Source organism: Amphiprion ocellaris, chromosome 15 (assembly GCF_022539595.1).
Source record: "Amphiprion ocellaris isolate individual 3 ecotype Okinawa chromosome 15, ASM2253959v1, whole genome shotgun sequence".
Lineage (NCBI taxonomy): Eukaryota > Metazoa > Chordata > Actinopteri > Pomacentridae > Amphiprion > Amphiprion ocellaris.
In genome coordinates, this window is record NC_072780.1 from 25,695,628 (window position 1) to 25,717,483 (window position 21,856).

At 39.4% G+C, this 21,856-nt stretch overlaps 2 protein-coding genes across 3 annotated transcripts in view; both read left to right on the top strand.

Moving 5' to 3' along the window:
- LOC111580937 (tenascin-X) overlaps nucleotides 1-21,856 on the top strand; it is an 86,839-nt gene that overhangs the window by 60,571 nt on the left and 4,412 nt on the right. Inside the window, exons 7-16 of one of the 2 annotated variants that reach the window (XM_023288889.3) lie at nucleotides 2,317-2,470; nucleotides 3,225-3,494; nucleotides 4,238-7,273; nucleotides 9,711-9,833; nucleotides 10,541-10,684; nucleotides 12,516-12,635; nucleotides 13,789-13,938; nucleotides 14,243-14,385; nucleotides 14,631-14,763; nucleotides 15,670-15,821. In XM_023288889.3, coding sequence (XP_023144657.3) covers nucleotides 2,317-2,470; nucleotides 3,225-3,494; nucleotides 4,238-7,273; nucleotides 9,711-9,833; nucleotides 10,541-10,684; nucleotides 12,516-12,635; nucleotides 13,789-13,938; nucleotides 14,243-14,385; nucleotides 14,631-14,763; nucleotides 15,670-15,821 — 4,425 coding nt within the window. The remainder of the gene's footprint in view (nucleotides 1-2,316; nucleotides 2,471-3,224; nucleotides 3,495-4,237; nucleotides 7,274-9,710; nucleotides 9,834-10,540; nucleotides 10,685-12,515; nucleotides 12,636-13,788; nucleotides 13,939-14,242; nucleotides 14,386-14,630; nucleotides 14,764-15,669; nucleotides 15,822-21,856) is intronic. The other variant, XM_035956629.2, reaches the window with a different exon arrangement.
- LOC118470667 (golgin subfamily A member 6-like protein 25) lies at nucleotides 15,831-21,844 on the top strand. Its single transcript, XM_035950535.2, has one exon. It carries the CDS (start codon nucleotides 18,992-18,994, stop codon nucleotides 20,471-20,473), a length of 1,482 nt encoding a protein of 493 aa, XP_035806428.2. The 5' UTR covers nucleotides 15,831-18,991; the 3' UTR covers nucleotides 20,474-21,844.

Genomic DNA, 21,856 nt, shown 5'->3' on the forward strand with positions numbered 1-21,856 from the left:
GGACTTTGGTGTTCAGAGTATTGAGTGATTGGGTTTGCTGTAAAACCGAAATAAAAGCAGGAATGTAAAATCAGGTGGGAAAGACCTGCAGTTCAAAGACTTTCAGTGAATTCCCTCAGGTTTGTTCGTGTTTTGCTTTGGTAAAGTTTGATTTTGAAAATGCACACAAACAAAAGAAAAAGAAACACAACAGCAGCAGCAGTAGTGTCTATCGGTGCCCGCACAAATGTGGATGCCCAGCAGACAGCACAGTGTTTCCACTCAGACTCATCACATTGTGGTTATTTTGGCTGGAGTCGATTCAAAAAACAGAAAATTTAATGGAGTTAATTAGCAGTCGTCAGCATGGGAGGAAACTGTCTCAGCTGGTCAGTGAATAACTCACATTTTTACTGTGGTTAAGCACTGAGGTGCTGCTCTTGTTAAATTCAGACTGTGAGGAAGCCCTGAGGGGAGATTAGACATCATTACAACAAGCAGTGCACCTTTTTCAACCAGAGTAAGATGAGCCAGAAGAAGATTTATCCTGCAGCCATCAATAATGTGAACAGGAACTGTGACATTTGTAGCTGCAAACTAATCATATTTTCACTCTGTTTTTATTGGCCTTGTAGTGTTTCAGTTTGCATTTCTGAATTTCAGTAAAAACATGTTTGTCTTCTCACAGCTAGACTGTTTTAATTGCATAAATCACATGTAAGGAGTTAACGCAGGTGATTTCTATTTAGACAGTATAAATTTTACAGAGGGAACTCAGTGCATTGCTCAGGGCAATAAAAGTACAAAGTAATGTGCATAAAAAACATTGAGGTGCTAATGACTGTTTTTGTTTCCAAAGGTGGCAAGTTTTTAAAAACATTTTGACTTCATCCATCCTACATTGTCAGCTTTTGTAGCTTTTGTAGAGCTGCAACGATTAATTGAATAGCTATCAGCTATTATAAGTATTAGTAATAGTTTTGAGTATTTTTTAAGGAAAAGGAGTCTAAATTTTCTCAATTCAGCTTCTTAAATATGAGTATTTCCATTTTTGTTTTATTGCTTCTGTATGACAGCAAGCTAAATATCTTTGGATCGTGGACAAAACAAAACATTTTAGGAAGTATTTTTGGTCTTTGCAAAACATTTATTGACATTTTTCACCACTTTTTGACATTGAATGACCAAATAAATAATCGATTAATTGAGAAAATATCTGACCCATTAATCAACAATTAACATAATAATAATATTATTTTATAGCACCTTTCGAAAAAAATATTGCTTTGATAGGCAATCCAAAAAAAGAGGATTTCAGGAGGATAATATTACAACAGAAAGCCGGTCAATTCAAACTGAAAAGAGAAAAAAGACATGAGAAGCATGAAGTTGAGAAATACTGTGAAGTTATTCACACTAAAAGATGCAAAATACAGAAATTAAATGTAAATATTTAACTCTGCAATACTGTAACTTTGCCCAATGTGGGATTAAAAAAAAAGGATATAAATAGAATAATAAAAGCACCAAAAATGCTGTAGCACATTAAGGACAACAATGAAATCAGTAATTCTGCCTCAGTGATCTTACTAAGGCCACCAGTAAACTTCCTTTATTACCAACTCATACACATGGACAACAACTGTCAGTCTTTGTTCACACATTTACTTGTGTATACTTGTGTGTATTTCAAGGCTTAAAAAGTATTTCTTCTAGGAAGCAGAATATGTTTTAATCTTTCCTTGACCAACAAAATCCGATATTTTACTTGCTTTATTCACCTGGGAACTTCTGCTTTTGTAGCAGTCAATTCTTGAGGTTACACTATTGTTGATGTCACAGCAGAGAAAATGCAGCACTGATATTGTTGGTTTCTCAGCTGTGCTAGCATTTTGAGTTTGAAAACTTTATACCATAAGGATGATTGGCATTTAAAGGAGCGACCCCCTAATCGGCACTTTTAGTCCTTCTGTTTCCACTGTGATATTGGATCCAAAAGCTTGGACCATGACATTAGCTCTGAGTGCACCATAGCAATGACACATAGCAGTTACTGGATGTAACATGCTGAACTGCATCTAGTTGATATATAGCACTGATGTCTCTGCAAGAGATGTGCCACACTTCTAACTACCACAGGACATGTGACAAAGCCATTATATCTCCCCATACTGTAGTTACAATTAGTTGTATCAGAGGTCTTGGCCACATTACACCACCACAAGTCTGTGTTTGCCAAATGCTCCATGTACAGCAAACATGTTTCTAGAAACTCTCAACTAGGAATCTCTGCAGTGTTTTACTGACTGTACTTTGTCTTCTGTCTTGATCCAATAGAAGGAGAGTGACCAGCAGATAACTGTGCAGGTAGAGGGCAGCCTGACCACCTTCACCCAGACAGGCCTGGCAGCCGGTCAGGAGTACAGCGTCAGCATCGTCGGAGAGATCGACAGCAGGAGGGGAGCTGAGATCTCCACCGAGTTTGTGACCCGTGAGATTTTATCCCTTATTTTTTCTTTATTGAAGACAACAAACACTTCTGAACATCCTGTTCTACAGCTGGAAGTGTCAGGGAGCCTTGGAAAAAGGCTCTTGAATTATCTTCAGGAAAAGTATGTTGGGTTTAACTTCATTATGTCGGTCTGGGTTCTTTTTGTTTTTAAAGTTTGTAGCAATGATAAATTGTGTAAGTTTGGTGTTTTTTAAAAGATAAGTATTTTAAACGTGTTGGTAGGTTTCGGGTTCAAAAGGCTAGCGAGCTGACTTGCATTTTTGAAGATATCATTCTCTAAATGAACAAACACTGTGGTATCAACAGATGCATTAAAAAAGACATCAGCTGTAATGGATAGTGAAATCTGACTAAATATGAAGTTGTTCTGCTGTGTAAATATGGAATCTGGAGAGTACCATTTAGAAAAAGGAGCTTCTGACCAACTTTCCGGCACATTTAAGTAGCTCAAATCGCCAAACTGGCAGCGAGAGTTTAAGCATTTCTCTCCTACTGCCTTCCTGTGAAAGATGTAATCTGTGGCATCAGCAGGGAAGTTGCCCAACGGCCAACAATGAAGAGGACGATGGAGGCTGCAGGAATGTAGCTGTGAGTTTTTGGGAAAGTAAAAAGTGAGAGGAATTGTGCTGAGTCAGGTCTGCAGGGTAAACTGAATAAGTCACTCCTGAAGCTACCTAGTTGAATAGAAACAGCAAAAACTGTAAATGTTGTCTCTTGCCTTCTTCATCTTCAGTCATCTCAGGTCCCACCAACCTCCAAGTTGTCAAGACGACTTCCACATCTGCGGTGGTCCAATGGGAGCAGTCGCAGGGTGAGATTGACAGGTACCTTTTGACCGTCACACCCAACGACGGAGCGGGGAGGAGTCAAGAAATGACCATTCCCTCTGGTCAAAACTCCGCCCATATCCAGCAGCTTGAGGCAGGACGTTTGTATGACGTCATACTTGTGGCACAGAAAGGCTCGAGCCAGAGTGAACCAGCAACCACCCAGGCAGTTCCTGGTGAGTAGGACCAAGGACTAGCTTAGTTTCGCTCAGTTAAAGGCCCTGAAAATCCACATGATGACATAGTTTTAGGTTAGAAGTTTTATCTCAGCTTGTCTGAAAATGTATGAACTCAACAAATTTGAAACAGATGGTTTCAGTGGACAGTTTTAGCAAAGATGCAAAGGAAAAATTTAAAATGGGAAAAAGAAAAAGAGATAGTCATGTCTCTACTTTGAATCTTTTGCCAAGTGAGAGCATGTCAAATGTTTCTTGTCTGGACTTGTAGTCAGGTGAGAACAGCACTGGTCCTACTAATAAGTAAATCTTTATGTGTCCAGACACCTCATTATTCACCGCAACACATCGTATAAAATGCATTACAGTGTGAAGAAACATTACTTTAAAAGTCAATGACACGATGTGCTGACCCAACTCTCCAGTAGAACACATTTCTAAATCTGCTGCTGGACCCGATCCTGATATTTCCTTTTCAACACCAAGTTTGTCCAAGCAAAACATTAATTATATTTCAATTTTCTCCTTGCAGGTTCTACATGGATACTACTGGCCAAAGCTGTTTGTTTGCTCTCTCATAAAAACTGACAAACTGTCATAAATCAGGTTTCCTTTCAAATATATTCAATGTTAAAACTGTTTTTCTTCCTTTGTTAGATATGACCTCTTCTGGATGAATAGCAACAGCAGATTATGATGACCTTAATGTTTAATCCAAATCCTCACTCCCTTCACATCTTTAGGTCAGTGGGTCCCAAGGCCTACTACAGCAGCTTTGACCATGCAGGGCACACAAGATGTTGGTGGCATCAAACAGGAGCTGAACCCCTCATCTGGGGGGGAAGTGTTTGACCAACAAGGGAGAAAGCAGGCAAATTCTAAATCTGACTCTGCAAAAGTCAGAGATTTCGATCGCCCTGACTCCTCCACTGTGATTGCCAGAACCAAACCTCTAGTCAGCAAAATGATGACGATAAATGGCACCAGATCCAAATTCGAGGGAAGGCCCACCTTGTCCAGGAAGTCAAAGGTCCCAGGCTCTGTGCGTTTCAATACAACCAGAGTTGTGCCTGGAGGGAAGAAGATCTTGCCCGGCCCTTTGAAAAAAGCCCCAGTAGTGGCAAAAAAGAAGGAGCCGATAGTACACAAAAAGCCTGAACCAGGTGTCTCCACCACTGAAGACTCTGTGATTGTGGAAGCATCGAGCTCCGTGAGGAGGGATGATAAGAATCCAACTATGACTCCTGGGACTGGTTCAGAAACAAACAGCTCAGAGAAACCAACTCCTGCTGTTGGCTCCAAAGAGCAACCAGATGTTGGAATGGCAAGCCATGGAAATGATGCTGATCTGGCATCTCCAGAGCCAACTGGGACTATTCAGGGCCAAGAGAAGAAATGTATGAACAAAATTAAAGTGACACATATCAGATTACCCCTAAAGGACAGAGGCAATGGATGTATAGGGCAGGGGAAAGGGCTTGCAGGAAACACATTAAGCTCAAATCCAGGTTCCCCCATTACAAGTGATACTCCCCCTACTGGAGAGACAGACCTTGACCATTCACCAGATCCCTTAAATACACTCCTGGCAGACACTTTTAAGGGTTTGAATATCACAACATTTTCTGTTCACCTGGCCAGACCATCAGATGCTTCAGTCGATGCAGAAAAAGTGAGGACGCAAATTTTAAGGGGATTAAAACCACTGTCATCATTCTCCCCCTCATCCTTATTAACCTCAAAATCATCGTCGCACTCATCAGCTGTGCCATCATTGTCATCATCTTTAACGCCACTTGTATCTTCTGCATCAACAGCAGCACCATCATCCTCACTTAGACATTTATTTGCATCATCGCTGTCGCCCTCACCCCCATCATCTTCCAGCTCAGATGAAATCAGTCCCCTTGGAAGCAATGAGCTAGATGTTGATAATAATAAAGGCACCACTGACTCTGTATCACCTGCAGACAGAAGAGTACCACCTTTGGGAGAACATCAGGTACCTCTTGTCCACCACACCCCTCCAAAACGTGGATATGTACGTTATCCACAGTCAAATTTTAGGTCATTTCTGAATAAAACCAACTTAAATTTGAGAGTTCCTCACCGCTCCCCACCTCGATTTGTCCCTATCCCTAAAAGGGAGACAGAGACCAGTGAATTATCATCTTCACTATTTTCATCTGCTTCCAAGGAATCATCCTCAGATGAGGTAAATGCACCAGTGAAGGATACAAGTGGAGGCAAAGGTGGTAAAATGACACCTGCATCCTCTGTAGTTGAACAAAACCACAAGAGACAGACAGAAAGAGGACAAATTCCATTTCATTGGCCTCCTCCTAAGGGAGGACACTTGCGTCGGCCCTTTTTAAAGAACCAGACTCGCTTAAATTTGAGGCCCTTGAGTCGCCCTTCTCAACCTTTAAATCCTGAAGCAGAGAATGAGAAACAGTCTGAGTTTACCACTCCATTTCCAGCCACGTCAGCTCCTTCTCTTTCCAAAGACTCCTATCCATCTAATACAGGGCCAGTAAAAGATGGGACTGAAGATGGAATTGAGACAAGAATGTCCACAACAAGTTTGTCCACTGAGTCTAATCAAACTGCCAGAGTTAATGGAGTGCCTTCTTCACATCGCCCAGATCTTAAAGTTGGTTTCTTCCGTCGGACACAACCATACGGTGGTTCCTTTCAAAATAGAACACGCACAAATCAGAGACCGCCTCAGTATACAAAGAGAGGTCCTGTACACAAGCCTTTGCCGACCAGAAAGCTAAATACAGGCACCACCATTACTGCTGTAGGTCAAACTAGCCAGCTGGGACAAGATAGCACCCCAGAAAACCAATCAGGAGAGCAGGATATCCACAGGCTCAACCAAGGAGGCCAAAATAGACAATCAGGAGGAAAAGAGGCTTCAGAGGTAACTCCAAATGACCAGATAGATACTACTGTCAGACCACAGACTAAAGAGTTAAGAAACAGAGGCAATACTTTGATCGAAACAGAAGAAACTGGCACTGCCGATTTTGACATTCATGAAGACAGCGTTGATCCTGGCAAAAGTACTGGGACTCCGATTCGAGGTAGACCAACCTTCAAACAAACTCCCTTGCATTCAAGACCCTCAAGACCAGTCGTACTTCCAAAGAGACCACCGCCAACAAGAACTTTTAAAAGAAAACATCACAACACCCAGGTGAGACAGTACATCAGTGGGAGCCAAAAAGAAGAAGATCCAAAAACAAGTAACACTGAAAAGACAGCAAGTGTTGCATCAGATGTTTCTCTCTCTGGAATCACAAGAGAACCTCTGGACTTTGTGGGTGTGACAAACCAGACCTCTGATGGATTTACACTCATATGGGACTCACCAGAAGGGAAGTACAAAAACTTTGTTGTGACTAGGACAGAAAAAATTGAAGGGCCAAAGCAGATGGGAAGAAAAGAAGAAGTGGAAGAAGACTCTGATAAAGATGGTGGCAGTGAAACGGGTAAAGAGAAGCACCACCCCAACAAAGAACCTGAATCAGAAAATGGAGGTACTGACAACGATAACAGAATCACTGAAGGTTCCATCTCTCAAGTTCCAAAGATCCAAAGCAGTTCAACAACCAAACTGACAGAAAATGACAAAACCTTCAAGAAAGTGCTTCATGGTTCAGCTCGCTCCTTCCAGTTTGAGGATCTGCCTCCAAAGACTGAATACACCTTGACCTTGCTTGGAAAGGGTCCTGGCCTTCTGTCCAGACTGCACAAGCTTGTCATCAGTACAGGTACAAGCCATTGTGACAGTAGAACAACATGAATCGCTACTGTACAATGCTGCAACATTACTGTCAATGTTGTCAAGTCTTAATCAGAAAACTCGTTCCTTTCCTCTCGATCTCGTACCTCCATCAGTCTCAGTCTATTCAGAATAAAAACACTGTTTATGCCCTTTATCTTTACTGCACTTCACGTCAAGCTGATTAAAACCCATCGTCAGTTGTTAACTAATCATCACTCGTCTTCAGTGTGATTGGAAATATTTACCCACTAATAGATTCCTCCGTTTTAATCTCAGGGTCTCAAGAGCTGTGATGCTCTTGAAAACTGTAAGCTTGTGATTTACAGTTCCACATTCCTTATCCTATCATGTGTTTTTCATTTAAATGTTTCAGTGACGTGTACCTTGCGCTTGTTGTTATCGGCATATGTTGATTAAGAACTTTTGCTTTATATTAATGCTGTATTTGTGCACTCATTCTTCAGCTTTCATCCTCATGTTCATGCATTACATTGCAATAATGAACACCCTCTCCACCACAAAAACTGATTTTTAATGTCAAACCTCAGATGTGCTTTGGCACAGTTAGTCATAGGTAAATCGTGCACTAGGTATGGTTTTTAAGCTGTTGTGACTTTTAGTTGTGTGTTCACATTGCTGGCAAGTAGACTAGTAGACTTGAAACTAAAGACCATAACGTAACAGGTCAAGTTAAAAGTTGGGTCATTTTCTCATTGAATTCTATACAGTCAGAATACTTTGCCACTTTCTGGCTTCAAGGTACTTCAGCATTTTTCCATCTGTTATATGCAGTCTATGGACACACAAATAAACATTTAGTTCTCCAGTAAAAAGTGAAGCTTGTGTACACAAAAAACATTGGAGTACTTTCAGCAAGAAACACTGTATCTCCGATTCTAAAGTTCCGTTATATGTGCAGCTAAAGTAAAAAATTATGCTCAGATTTTACAGTAATGTTGATGCAGAAACCTGCTAGACACAGGCAGGCCTTAGGGTAAATCTGCAGATTCTTGCAGCTTTTTCTTTTTTTTTGATTGTAATTGATTTCAGACTACACCAAGATTTCCAATGTGTTTCTTGTTTTCAGAACACAGAATATCAAGATGTACTCTCAAGAGTCCATCGTTTCATAGTTCTCTTAGATTGCAGAAGATTTCAGTTCATTCAGTCATTGCTTTGTTAAATATTCTTACAGAAAGAATGTATGGTACTGTAGTTGGTGATCGAGTGAGGTAAATGCGTGTGTCATCTGCATATTACAGATTTAGTGTTTGTATAATCTGGCCGAATAGAGGCATGTAAATGTCAACAGAGGAGGACCAAGGTTAGAGCCTTGGGAAACTCCAAACATAATGTTGGTCCACTGTAGCTTATACACAGTAGTTCCTGCAGGGCTTCAATCGGTCTGCGCAGTCATATTTTATGATCAATTGAGTTGTCATCAAACACAGCAGTAACAAAGTAACATCACTCATTCATTCACTACTGCTCTGGTCTTCTTTCATTCAGGGTAAGCTAACAGCCAGCTTCACTGACACCTCTTCATCTCTCACCCAAACCAGGGTACGTTTGGTCTGTCTTCACCTTTTATACTCAAAAAAATTGCAAAATTGCAACCTAATTTCAAGAGAAATAAATCATTTGATAAATGTGGATATATTGTCTGGGTGTCAGAAAACAGTATGTATCAATACTGTACATGTTGGCAGTATAGTACACACTGTGTTTAACTGAATACCACAAAGAACAGGCTAGTTTATAATAAATGTTGCACAAAGTAGTAAAAACAGTTAAATTTAATGACCGATACCCAGCCTGATTTTTAAGAGTGCAATGAGCTTGTTTGTAAAAGGAAAACCATTCCAACTACTGACTCTTTAAATGTGATTTTTTACTTCCAACTCTTAAGATTGTGTCGAATTCATATCTGAATGTATTCGTGTTCGTTCACTCTTCATAATCTTGTAAATTAGTCTCCTTTTCTTCCTTTGTTTCAATGTCTTTTATTCCTGCCTTGCTCTTGTTTTCAGGTTTGATCAAGCAGCTAACTACTGTGTTGAAATGTCGTCATTCTCTCCTTTGCTGCTGCCCAGGATCCATCATTGTGACACTATATGTCTGTATATGATTTGTATACTGTATATATGTTTGCACTTTACATATATACATCAACGCATTGGAGCACTAATAGCAAATGTGTGGATGAATAAATAATAATGTAAACACAGTTTTCACTCCTTCAGTGGCTGTTTTTGTGTTTTTCATGAAGCCCAGTTATTCTTTTCTCTTAATGAAATTTTAATTTCCTTTGTCCTCCTTTTATTTCTGTTTCCCCTTTTCTTTTACTTCCTCCTCTAATTCACCTTCTTCCCTTGATTACTTGCTTTCATTTACCTCTCTTGTTATATTAATCCAACCTTCAGGCCCAGAGCCTCCAACCAACATCGTCTTCAGTAAAGTGACAGAAAGCTCTCTGACGGTGTCGTGGACCAAACCAAAGAGTCCCGTCAGCGGTTTCAAAGTTACATACACCCACACAGACGATGGTGAGAATCTTTTATTTCAGCTTTTATTAGCTAGAGGACACTGCTCTGCTCACAAAAAGACGACAGTTGTGTCTTGGCAGCATTTTTAAGAGTGCAATGAGCTAACAAAAGCACAAAAAGTCTTATTTTCAGGCTGTAAAACTGTTCATTGATCAGTTCATTCATCTCAGTGTTTAACAGTTAATACATTTTGCATAATAGATCAAAATACAGAAATATAACTTGGTGGTTGGAGGACACAAAAATAAGACAAATATCTAGATATAGAAAAAAATTGCTCCTATTTTTCCCTTTATCCTTTCTCATACTGACTCCACGTAATTCTGAAAGTCAACTCTCAGTCAGCTTTGAGCCACATTTGTTCATGAAACAACTTTAAAACAGCATCCAGCCGCCCAAGAAACATTTACTGTTACTTTTGAACCCTCATAACTTCCCTTGGGCACAATGCGGTCAAAGGGTTTTTATTTAATTAATCTTACACAAATTCAAGCAGCAATTTGACAATTTGAAGTAGTATCCATGACTTTATTTCAAATTGAGACTGGAGAACAAAAACACGCTTCTGTCCAAATATTTCTGGTCTTGACTGAAAAACAAGGGTGCAGAAATTCAGCCAAACTCAAGTCACAGTTACAGAGGATGTAAATCTACTTTTTCATCTGGAGAACATGAATGAACTTTAATCTTCAGCGTTGTGCCTACAGGTGAGCCGGTGTCAGTGACCATGGACTCGGAGGACTCTAACCTTAGCCTGTCGCAGCTCTCACCTGGTTCTTCCTACGAGGTCACCGTCATCTCCACCCTTGGCCTGGACGAGAGCGACCCGATCAAAGACTTTGTCATGACACGTGAGTTCCACAGATTTCTTGCCCTCTTCATGTTTTAATTGAGTTTAATTTAGCTGATCCTGAACACAATGCAGGTCCAGTTCCATAACAAAGGGGCTTAAGCATCCTAAGTCATTGTGACACATTTTCACTCATTATTCTATAGAATATAAAGTCCTACACCTCTTGGTAAACAGCACAACCACAGCTAGAAAATAGAGAGAACTCAGAAATGTCCAAAATGACTCAAAATTTGCCCAAATTGTGTCAGAATATTAACCACGATTATATGAAACTTTACAAAATGGCTTACAAATTCCCAAAAATTACAGAAAAAATTTGCAAAATGTTACAGAATTAAACCAAAATGACTCAAAATCTGTTATTTTCCACTATAATATAAAGTCCTGCACCTCTATGGAAACAGGACAACCATGTTTAGAAGTAGAAAGAAATTAGAAATGTCTCTGTGCAGTACAGTATAGTTAGAATGACATAAATCCTAAAAATGCAAAAACAAAAGTAGAATTTCTTTGATAATTTGTTTCACAAAAATGAAAAAACTAACTGGGAATCAACATGTAGAACTTTTTCTTCAGTGCCTTCTGGTGTTATCAATCCTGGAGTGGTGACTCTACATGCTATAGATAATTTACTATTCACATTTGTGATTAGTTTCCATGCTTGTTTCCTCTCTGCTTTGTGTGAACACATCCTGCAGTTCGGCCAAAAAGTCAGTGATTTTTTGTTATGTGAGTGTTGGTGGCAAATGAGCCACGAATGGTTTCACGACTGCCACAATGAGAACAGATTTTTAGTTGGTTTTTTTTTTTTTCAGAATCTAGTTAGAGTGGGGCTGCACAGTGGTGTAGTGGTTAGCACTTTCGCCTTGCAGCTAGAAGGTCCCTGGTTCGCCTCCCGGCTTTCCCGGGATCTTTCTGCATGGAGTTTGCATGTTCTCCCTGTGCATGCGTGGGTTTTCTCCGGGTACTCCGGCTTCCTCCCACAGTCCAAAAATATGCTGAGGTTAATTGATCATTCTAAATTGTCCGTAGGTGTGAATGTGAGAGTGATTGTTTGTCTGTATATGTAGCCCTGTGACAGACTGGTGACCTGTCTAGGGTGTCCCCTGCCTTCGTCCCAAGTCAGCTGGGATAGACTCCAGCACCCCCTTGATCCTACTGAGGATTGTGTGGTGTATAGATAATGGATGGATGGATGGATGGATAGATAACAGATGGATGGTTAAAGTGAAGAGTTTCTTTTTTTTAAACAAGATATGTAGAATAAACAGATTTTAATGAAATGTAACATTTTTAAGCTTTGGTTTGTCTCAGTTTCCTGATGGATGTCACACAAATCTAACAATTCTTCCTGTCTTTGCAGTTTGTCTCTGATAAAAATTGTTAGTGATTTTCTAAAGTAACATGTTTTAAACCAGTCAGTGGTATTGAGGGTTCAGAGGGTTGATCCAGACACAGTTTCTGTCTTGTTTTCCTTTTTTACATTAAAAACCATGAATAATCTTGAATGTGTTTTGTTTCTTTGTGTATAAATAAAGGTCATAAATCACATGCTTGGTAATGTCTGCAGCAGGTGCTGGTTCTGGAAAAGATCTGTGCATTGTTAGGTTTCCTCTGAGGAGTCTCAGCCTGGATTTGTTTCAGAGCTCTGTGTTGTTTCAAAAGACGCTTCAGATGATTCCCATCACAAACACAACCCGCTGTGTCAAATCCACCCTGAGCCAGCTTTCTGGACATTTTTGGACCTTTTGCACATTTCTATGTTGTTCGGTAGTTTTATTAAGATGTTTTTCTTTGTTTAAATATTACTGCGTTTGTTTCTTTATCAGTTCCTGACCCTCCTACAAACCTTCAGGCTGTAAATGTCACCGACAGCAAGGCTTTGCTATTGTGGCGTCCAGCGTTGGCTGCTGTTGATAAGTACGCTATCGTCTACGGCTCGGGTACAGGTAAGCTTACAAGTCTTACACCTGTTACTGAAAAACACAACTTGTGCATCTAAAATGTAATTTTTCCTATTAACTCTTCATGTAGGAGCTGTAGCTTGACTCTGCAGGCTCTCTGAAATGCAGATATTTATTTTTGAATTAATTAAAGTAAAAAAAAAAAATTAAGTTTTTGACTGCAATTTTTTGAATGATTTACTACTATTCTACATATATTCCCTGTTTTGTTAAATTACAGATAATAAATAATAAATCAATATTAATTTAAATGTTCACTGTAATCTCTACTTTTGTACTGTTAATTCATTCTTTCATAATATTTGACTTCAAAGTGTGTTACTGTTCACTGTAATTTAAATTAAAAATATATAGTTAATTTTACAGATATTTTCATATTTAAAAAAATATAAAAATATATTAAAGATTAATAAAATGGTAATTAATTAATTTATATTACAGACAATAACTAGTAAAATTGCAGAAAATAGGTATTCATTTAAATGTCATGGGGGAAAAAACAAGTCAAAACTGTAAATATTGTCCACATTACAAATCTCTTCTTTTATAAATACTAATTTACCCTTTCGCAACATTTGACAATAAAGTTAGACTGTTATTTACTGTAATTTAAATCAGCAAAGAACTGTACATGTAAAATACTGTAATACAGATATCATTATATTATAAGGATTATTAAATTGTAAATAATTCAGCAAACGATTATTGTACAGATTCTCTCAGTTTTGTTAAATCACAAATTATATCTTATGAAATCACAAAAAACATTAATTTACATGTTAACCATAAAAAAAACAGGCCAAAACTGTAAATAATGCCCACATTAAAAAGTCTGCACTTGATAAATGGTCATTTGTTCTTGTGCAATATGGCTGTAAAATCAGCAAAACATATCATTCTTTTACGGATATTTACTCTTATTTTCACTATGTTTGCAATTTTTGAATGCCACAGTATTCCACTGTTTTTAATGTAGTTTTTCGGACGCATTTAGTGCCTGATTTTCAAATTTTTTGTGGAAATTTTGTAACCTAATGGTTCTTAATCAGAAAAATTTTGCATCCACTCTCTACAAGGCCAAAGCTAAATCAGTCAAACTGGAGAACAGTGATTCTGAGATAAGTTTTTGTTTGTTTAGATTCAGAGTTGAGGGTCACAGTGTCGGGAAACGCAGCCGAGCAGCAGCTGAGCGGTCTGGAAGGATCCACCACCTACACCGTCACCATCACCAGCCAGCTGGGCAGCCTGCAGAGCTCAGCAGCCACCACCAGCTTCACCACCACCGGAGGTACACACACACACATGCACGCACACACACAGACACACACACACACACACACACACACACACCACACACACGGGTTGGACACTGACTTTTATCTTCGCGAGTTTCCACAGATCACTTTTGCAAATGATATTTTCTTTCCCCTTCTGAGTGTTTCTACGTTGAACAGACATGTTTAGGTCACTCTTTGGGTTTCACATGCAGCTTTGGTTTGGCGCTCGACTAGAGACATAAAACTAAACAGTGCTGTGAACACATTTGAACATTAACCAATCAGCTCCTTCAGGACTCTGCTCTTCTTCTCCAGGCTCTGGGAGGGATGGCAATGGGCCGCAGGACCTCCAGGCCAACAACGTCACGCCTCGCACCGCCATGTTGTCCTGGAAGCCACCGCCAAAGCCTGTTGCTAGATACAGACTGACCTATCAGACTGAAGGTCAAGAAATGAAGGTGAGGAAAGGGACTAATGATAAAACCAAAGAAAATCTGGGTGGACTGAAATCACACCAAACTCTTCAACCAATCGACTGGTCGCTGGGAGAAAACATCTCCTTGTTGTCTGTAGTTTAAAGGGTCACACTGACTTTCCTCTCTTGCTGTGGTTCGTTTGCTTCTCTTTCTGCCTCTTAAATGTGTATTTTGGGTTAATTTTGCTGTTGCAATTGACTCCTGATCTCATGTTTTTCTCGTAACAGGAAGTAATTGTGGATGCCACGGTAACACATTTCAACCTGAGAAGACTCCATCCTGGATCCAAGTACGTGGTGCAGCTACAGGCAGAAAGAGAAGGAAGATACACGTCCGCCATCGCAACTGAGTTCACCACCGGTATTTCAGTCACACCACAATCAAGTCTCAAATATTTACTCTCTGAACTCCAAGCATTTTCTGTGGATTCAGTTTTCAGTGAAATATAAAGTCTTGCACCTCTATGGAAACAGCACAACTACGACTAGAAGTAGACAGAACTCAGAAACGTCTTCTGTGAAGTATGATGCAGTGATAATGCTGTAAAATCCTTAAAAGAAGGAAAAGAACTAAAGTCAAATTTCTTTCATATATTTATTTTAGAAAAATTGAAAAACCTGAAATCAACAAGTGCTCAAAGATGTGATCAATATTGGGAGAAAATGGTGACTGCATTGTTTGGATGTTTTACTACTTGCATTTTTAATTTATTTGCACACTTGTCTCCATGCTGCTCTCATCAAAACACTGCCTGCAGTTCAGCCAAAAACTCTGAATTTTTGTCTCCTGACTGTTGGTCACAGTTGAGTCACTACTGACTCTCTTAAGTAATTTTGATGAAATATTGTCATTTTTTTCGCTAAGATTTCAATCATTTTCTTTCTTGAATGGCACCTCGATTCTTTCTATCTGTTTATGGTTTCTGGCTGTGACAAATGGTGTCATTTTGACTATTTTGTAATGACAACATTTTATTTAAAAATGTGGCTAGAGCAAACAATAATTTCTGCACAATTTTTAAACAAAACATGTTGACCAAAATGATTCTGATGAAGTATCACAATGAGATTTGGTTCATGTTCCTGACCAAATAGCTTGTCAATCCAACGATGCTTCCTGTTTTTACCATTTCTATGATAAATGGTGTTATTTTGGCAAATTTTAATGACAGCACATCTTTCAAACCTGCAGGTGGCTTTTAGGGTCCAGATGGTTAACTGATTAAGAACTCCTCTCAACTTTCTCCTCCCTCCTCTTTCTCCTCAGGCACCCTGCGGTTCCCCTTCCCCACCGACTGCTCTCAGGAGCTGCTGAACGGCATCTATACATCAGGCGAGGTGGAGATTTTCCCTCAGGGGAAACTTGGGGCACCGATGTTGGTTTACTGTGACATGGAGACAGACGGCGGTGGCTGGACGGTACGAACACATCACCACAACATCAAGTTGACATTCAGTTTTAAAAACAAATAGGATGTGTGCCTGTGATGCATTCGGTTCCTCAGAAAACATGTGTACTGGTGGAGTAGTCTTATCTGGTGGGCAGGAATGACCTCCTGTATTTTAAGGAGCCTCCAGCTGAACACTCCCTTGACTTTCATAGTTGCCAGCTGCAAATAAAACTGTTCTGGCCTCAACAGACTAGTTGCTGCACACACTTAAAGACCTAAGATTCCCAGAAAGTAGAGCCTACTGTGTCCCTTTCCTGAAATTTTACTACTTGCTGCAACTCCTTACTGGCAGGCCTACCCACATGCACGGTCAAACCTGTGCAGATGATCCAGAATGCTGCAGATTTGGTCTGGTTTTCAACCAGCCAAAAACAGCTCATGTCACCATCAGATCGCTTCACTGGCTTCAGTTGCTGCTTACAATGAAAACAGCTCCCTCCAAGCTGAACTCTCTCATTCAGGTCTACACTCCCTTCCACTCGGCCAACAAAAGGCGCCTGATACAACCACCACAACAGGGCCGATTGATAGCTAGACTTTCTCCTCTGTGGTTCCTCGCTGATGGAACTAATTACCAAACTCTGTTCGATCTGCAGAGTCTCTCTCAGTCTTTAAGAAAAGACTAAAAGCCCAGTTCTTCACTGAACACCTTTGCAATTGACAGACTGCAAAAAAATATAATTCCTATTACATCCACTCCGCCTATAAACACCACGGTCCTATTATTACACTTGAACTTGTTTCATGACACTTTTCCAGGTTGTTTTCTCCTGACTAGATCCTTGCTTGGGTTGTATCTACTTTCAGATGTAAGTCCCTTTGGATAAAAGTGTCTGCTAAATGGAATTGTAGAATCATAGAATTGTACTTCCGTATGACAATGAAAACTTTTTGGTGGTTTGTTTTGCTGTTTTCTCATATGTTTGTTGGCTCTGTGGGCTCCTTATTACACACTTCCTTGAGAGGTGTTTCTCAGACACAGACACAATTTGTTATTTTCCATATACAATTTGATATATTGCCAGAAAAGAAATATCTGTCATGATTATCTGAACTTAATAAAAAGAACACAATCAAAACAATTTTTGAATAAGCTCATTTTAATATTGTTTGGCTAATTAGAAGGTGGTTGTTACTAAATTGGGATGCTTATTTAGTTAACATTTTAGTGATATCCAGTTATTTTTTATTAATAAGTGATTGTTTCCATAATAAATAATTCTGGAATTTGTAAAGACATGATCATGATGAACATTAAAAACATTAGTTATTTTTACTTTTAATTAAAATATATGCAAGATCTATCCCATGGACTTCAAAAGCCCCTCAATTATATATTGAACTGGGAGAAGGCTGGTTGGTTCCACAGACAGATGGATGGTTTTATAACCAAACAGTTCTGGTCTGCTGCAGCTGAAGACCCTGCAAAGCCAAAATTGGAGGCTGCTTCATGTTGTTTGCCTCGAGTAACACGAGCGCATGTCTAATGTGATAAAAACCTTAGTTAAACACAATTTAGATCCTTAGATTTCCTCAAAAGCATTGCTTCTGCTCAGTAACACTTGCAAGTTAATTTGTAATAAAGAAAATTTTAGTTAAATCTGCTAAATGTGCATCTTTGCTCTGACATTTTTATTTTCCCGAACCTTTCTGCAACAAATGTGATTCTTTTGATTCCTGTGTGTAAGCAGACAAAGATAAAGAATAACCTGACCAGGTGCATGAAAACATTGCCCTCTCCTGGACTTCTGTTGTCATTTAGGTGTTCCAACAGGTCTTTATACAGAACACAGTGCAACACAGTCAGAGGTGAGTTCCCCAAGCGTTAGCACATAAAGCATAAACTAAGCTAAACTTAATATATCAGCAAAAAAAATTAGAATAAAAAATAAAAACAAATTTTCTAAAAAATATATGCCTTTCTACCTAAAAGAAAAAAAAATAATGTGATGTTTATCTTAGAATGATTGAATACCTACATATAAGCAACAATTTAAAAAAAGGCAACCAAGTGTCCTATTGTGGCCCTCGAATCTTGGGCAGGTGTAATCGCTCAAAAACCTTTTTCATTGTAAAAAAGAAAAACATTATCTCTACCTACCTCCTCTGGTTTCAACGCCTTCTTGCAGAATATAAAGATGAAAGAGAAAGAAATATGCACAGCAGTTAAACATTGTTCGCAGTGCAGTCATAGCTTTTGAAGGTTCAAACAGTCCCAAGAAGAACGGAGCAAAGTTTTTGATTTCATTTCACAGCTGATGCACTTATCTGTGGCCTTATTAATAAAATTAATAATGTTTTCTTCATTATAGTAAAATCAGTTTGTACAGCATAAGACATAGAGAGAAATTTTCTCAAAAAAATTCTCCCAGAAATACTTCCAGCAGTTGACTTGTTACCAGTTTTTACAAACATCAAGACGGTGCAGCTCATGTATCAGAATATATTCATGTTTTAATGCTATTTATCAATTTGTGTTAATTTGAAAGCAACAATAGTGTTTGAAAAGCCAGAGTTTTAACCTGTTTGACTCATCGTGACTTTTCTGTTGTGTTAACTTTCAAACAACAATGTTTATTTTGATTCCTGAAACAGTTTTAAATAGTTTTTTTTCATTCAGTAGAAAAAATATTGTTTGCCTCTATGTTTAGAGGAGGTTTTGAGGATTTAAGAATCACACTCACAACAGCCCTAAGTGATTTTAGATACTGTTTCACAGTATTTTCCATTTATTTTTCTGATTGTAATATCTGACAAGCAGTACACCTGCCACTTTTCATAACAGACTCTTCAATACAGTTGATAGTTGGAAAAGCTACAGTGTGCTGTGTGAAAGACATGGCAGCAACAGTGTATTTCAAAAATAACACCTTTTCTGCTGCTGGGCAAAAAGGCACATTTGACATTCTAGAATCCTCCTGATATCACAGCCAGGTACAATTGTGATGTCACATTCCGACATCATCAGGCAGCAGCATAAAAAGGACAGATTCAGATCAAATCAGTCATTCGGTTGGAAATATCTCCACGAGACACAAACTAAGCCACAGAGTTGAAGGACAACGAACCTCGAGACAAACTAGTCTTCTACAGACCCGACATTTTCACAGATCTTCAGAGAATCTTTGCTTGTGCGTCATGGCTCAAAGATTCAAACAAAAACGGCAACAAGGATACGCTACCAATCCTCGCCACGGTGGTCACCAAAACCAAGCTCAGGAACTGGCTGAGCTGCGAAAAGCCTTGGAGGCATGCCAGGCTGAAAACCAGCATCTGATGGAGCACAATCACCACCTGGAAGAGCACATCAACATGCTTGTGGATGATAATAAGAAGATGAGTGAGAAACTGATCCAGAACAACACCCTGTTCGGCATTAAGGATGCTCTTGTGACAAACAGGGAGGTTTTGATTATAGAGCTGAAAGAGCTGCTGAAGGCTGAGAGGCAAAGATTCACCAAGTCCAGCAAGACCAAGGATCAAGAGCTGAATCAGCTGAAGGAACAGCTCAGACAGAAGGAAGAAGAGATGGTGAGACAGCAGAACCAAGAGGAAGTGAAGGAGGCAGTGCAAGAGTCAAAAGACCTGAAGGACAATACTGTCCTGCAAAATGAAATGATTGAGGAAGAAAGAGTGCAGGAAGTAAAAAACCTGCTGGAAGATGAAAAACTGCAGGAAGAAAAAAACCTGCTGGAAGATGAAAACCTGCATGAAGAGGAAAAAGTGCAGGAAGAGGAGAAACTGCAGGAAGTAAAAAACCTGCAGGAAGAGGAGAAACTGCAGGAAGTAAAAAACCTGCTGGAAGATGAAAACCTGCATGAAGAGGAAAAAGTGCAGGAAGAGGAGAAACTGCAGGAAGTAAAAAACCTGCTGGAAGATGAGAAACTGCAGGAAGAAAAAAACCTGCTGGAAGATGAAAACCTGCATGAAGAGGAAAAAGTGCAGGAAGAGGAGAAACTGCAGGAAGTAAAAAACCTGCAGGAAGATGAAAACCTGCAGGAAGAGGAACAAGTGCAGGAAGAGGAGAAACTGCAGGAAGTAAAAAACCTGCAGGAAGATGAGAAACTGCAGGAAGAAAAAAACCTGCTGGAAGATGAAAACCTGCATGAAGAGGAAAAAGTGCAGGAAGAGGAGAAACTGCAGGAAGAAAAAAACCTGCTGGAAGAGGAGAAACTGCAGGAAGATGAGAAACTGCAGGAAGAAAAAAACCTGCTGGAAGATGAAAACCTGCACGAAGAGGAAAAAGTGCAGGAAGATGACAAACTGCAGGAAGTAAAAAACCTGCAGGAAGAGGAGAAACTGCAGGAAGATGAGAAACTGCAGGATGACGACAAACTGCAGGAAGAAAAAAACCTGCTGGAAGATGAAAATCTGCAGGAAGAGGAACAAGTGCAAAAAGACGACAAACGGCCAGATGAGGACAAAGACTCAGAGGAGGAGATAAAAGAAATTGAGGAGGAACAGGAAATCCCAGAGGTGGACAACCAAGAGGTCCCTGTCAAGAAAAACAAGGGATTCTTTGGTTTCTTCAGAAGACTGATGGCAGGAAAGACAGAGGAAGAGAAAAGGAGCAAAAAAGAAAAAAAAGAGAAACATGGCCGTTGGAGTTGCTTACACTGAAGTTCGACTATGACAGCAAGTTGAGGAGGCTGCTCTTTCATCCTCCTCCCCTCTTCTCCCTCTCCTCACCCTTTCTCTATCCTCCACCTCTCCATCCTCCACCTCTCCATCCTCCACCTCTCCATCCTCCACCTTTCTATCTCCCACCTCTCTATCCTCCACCTCTTCCATGACTATCCACAACCATTTCCATCTCCTCCACCTTCATCCCTCCTCTTCTTCTGGATCCTTCCACCTACTTCTTTCTCCACCCTCACCCCCTGTCTCCTCTCCATCACTCCTTCTCTACCTTTCTTTCTTTATTCCAGCCCTCTTCCATCTCTATTACCCCATCTCTCACTTTCCTTTCACCCTCTATCTCTCTCAAAAACATTAAAAAAACAAATAAAAAAGAAAAAAAATAACTCTAATTGTAGTTGTTTGAAAGTAAGAACAATATCAATTGAAAAGAAAGCAACAAGTTATCTTTCTGCATGTTTCTGCTTCACTGAACAAACATGACTTAATCACAATTCTAGCTGTTGTTGTTCAAATATTCACAATTCACTTCATGCAGTTTGTTGGCTGAACAAAAGTTCATTAAATTAAATTAAACTCAAAAAGGTTAATGCAAATAGTTGTGTTATATTTATTTATTTTTCAAACATTTCAAACATTGCTTTCTAGAGTGGATGGTGCTCAGAGTTAGAATTAGATTATTGAGAAAACTTTCACACCCATGAGAGTGAGTGGAGGAAATTCTCAAAAGCCTTTTACATGTCTCTGTTGGTCTTTATGTCAAGTTTGTACTATCCTTTCATTCATAATAAGCTTTTGTTTGTCATCTCCTCCTCATAGTAGTTGGAGTTGGGATGGATAACATCTAGTCCAGTTACTATAGTATCATGCTATTAGGTTTGCTCTGTCTGCATAGCAGTTTGGTCACTGATCAAAAGAAAAGCAGTTCATAGAATCTTCTGATGTCTGCCAATATCAAGCAATATGAACATCTGTCAATAAGCCAAGACCTACAGCAGGTCATGAACTGACAAAGGAAAACAGTTCCAGCCTTAAAAAAAAAACTGACTTGATAGAGGAAGAGTGTCTGTGACTGATAATGTGGGTTTTCTGTGTTACTGTTTTTCATGTTTCTGTCCTACCAGAGAAAATTCTTCTCGGGGGAAAATTTCCAGACACAACAAGAGTCAAAGTGTTTCCTGTGTTCAAAAACAAACGTTGAAAAAACGGATGGTCTTATAATCAGGGACATGTTATATTCAGACCATTTTGCTATGTTTAACCCAACATCGTGTACTTCCTAGTCTTTGCTGTCATGCTGCAGCATGTCATGACCATCAGCTGTAGATCAGATCTCTGAGGTTTTTTGGTTTGTTTCCCGTCTTA

What these genes read in the sequence shown, in the direction of transcription:
- LOC118470667 (XM_035950535.2), top strand. Translation starts at nt 18,992, where the DNA reads ATGGCTCAAAGATTCAAACAAAAACGGCAACAAGGATACGCTACCAAT.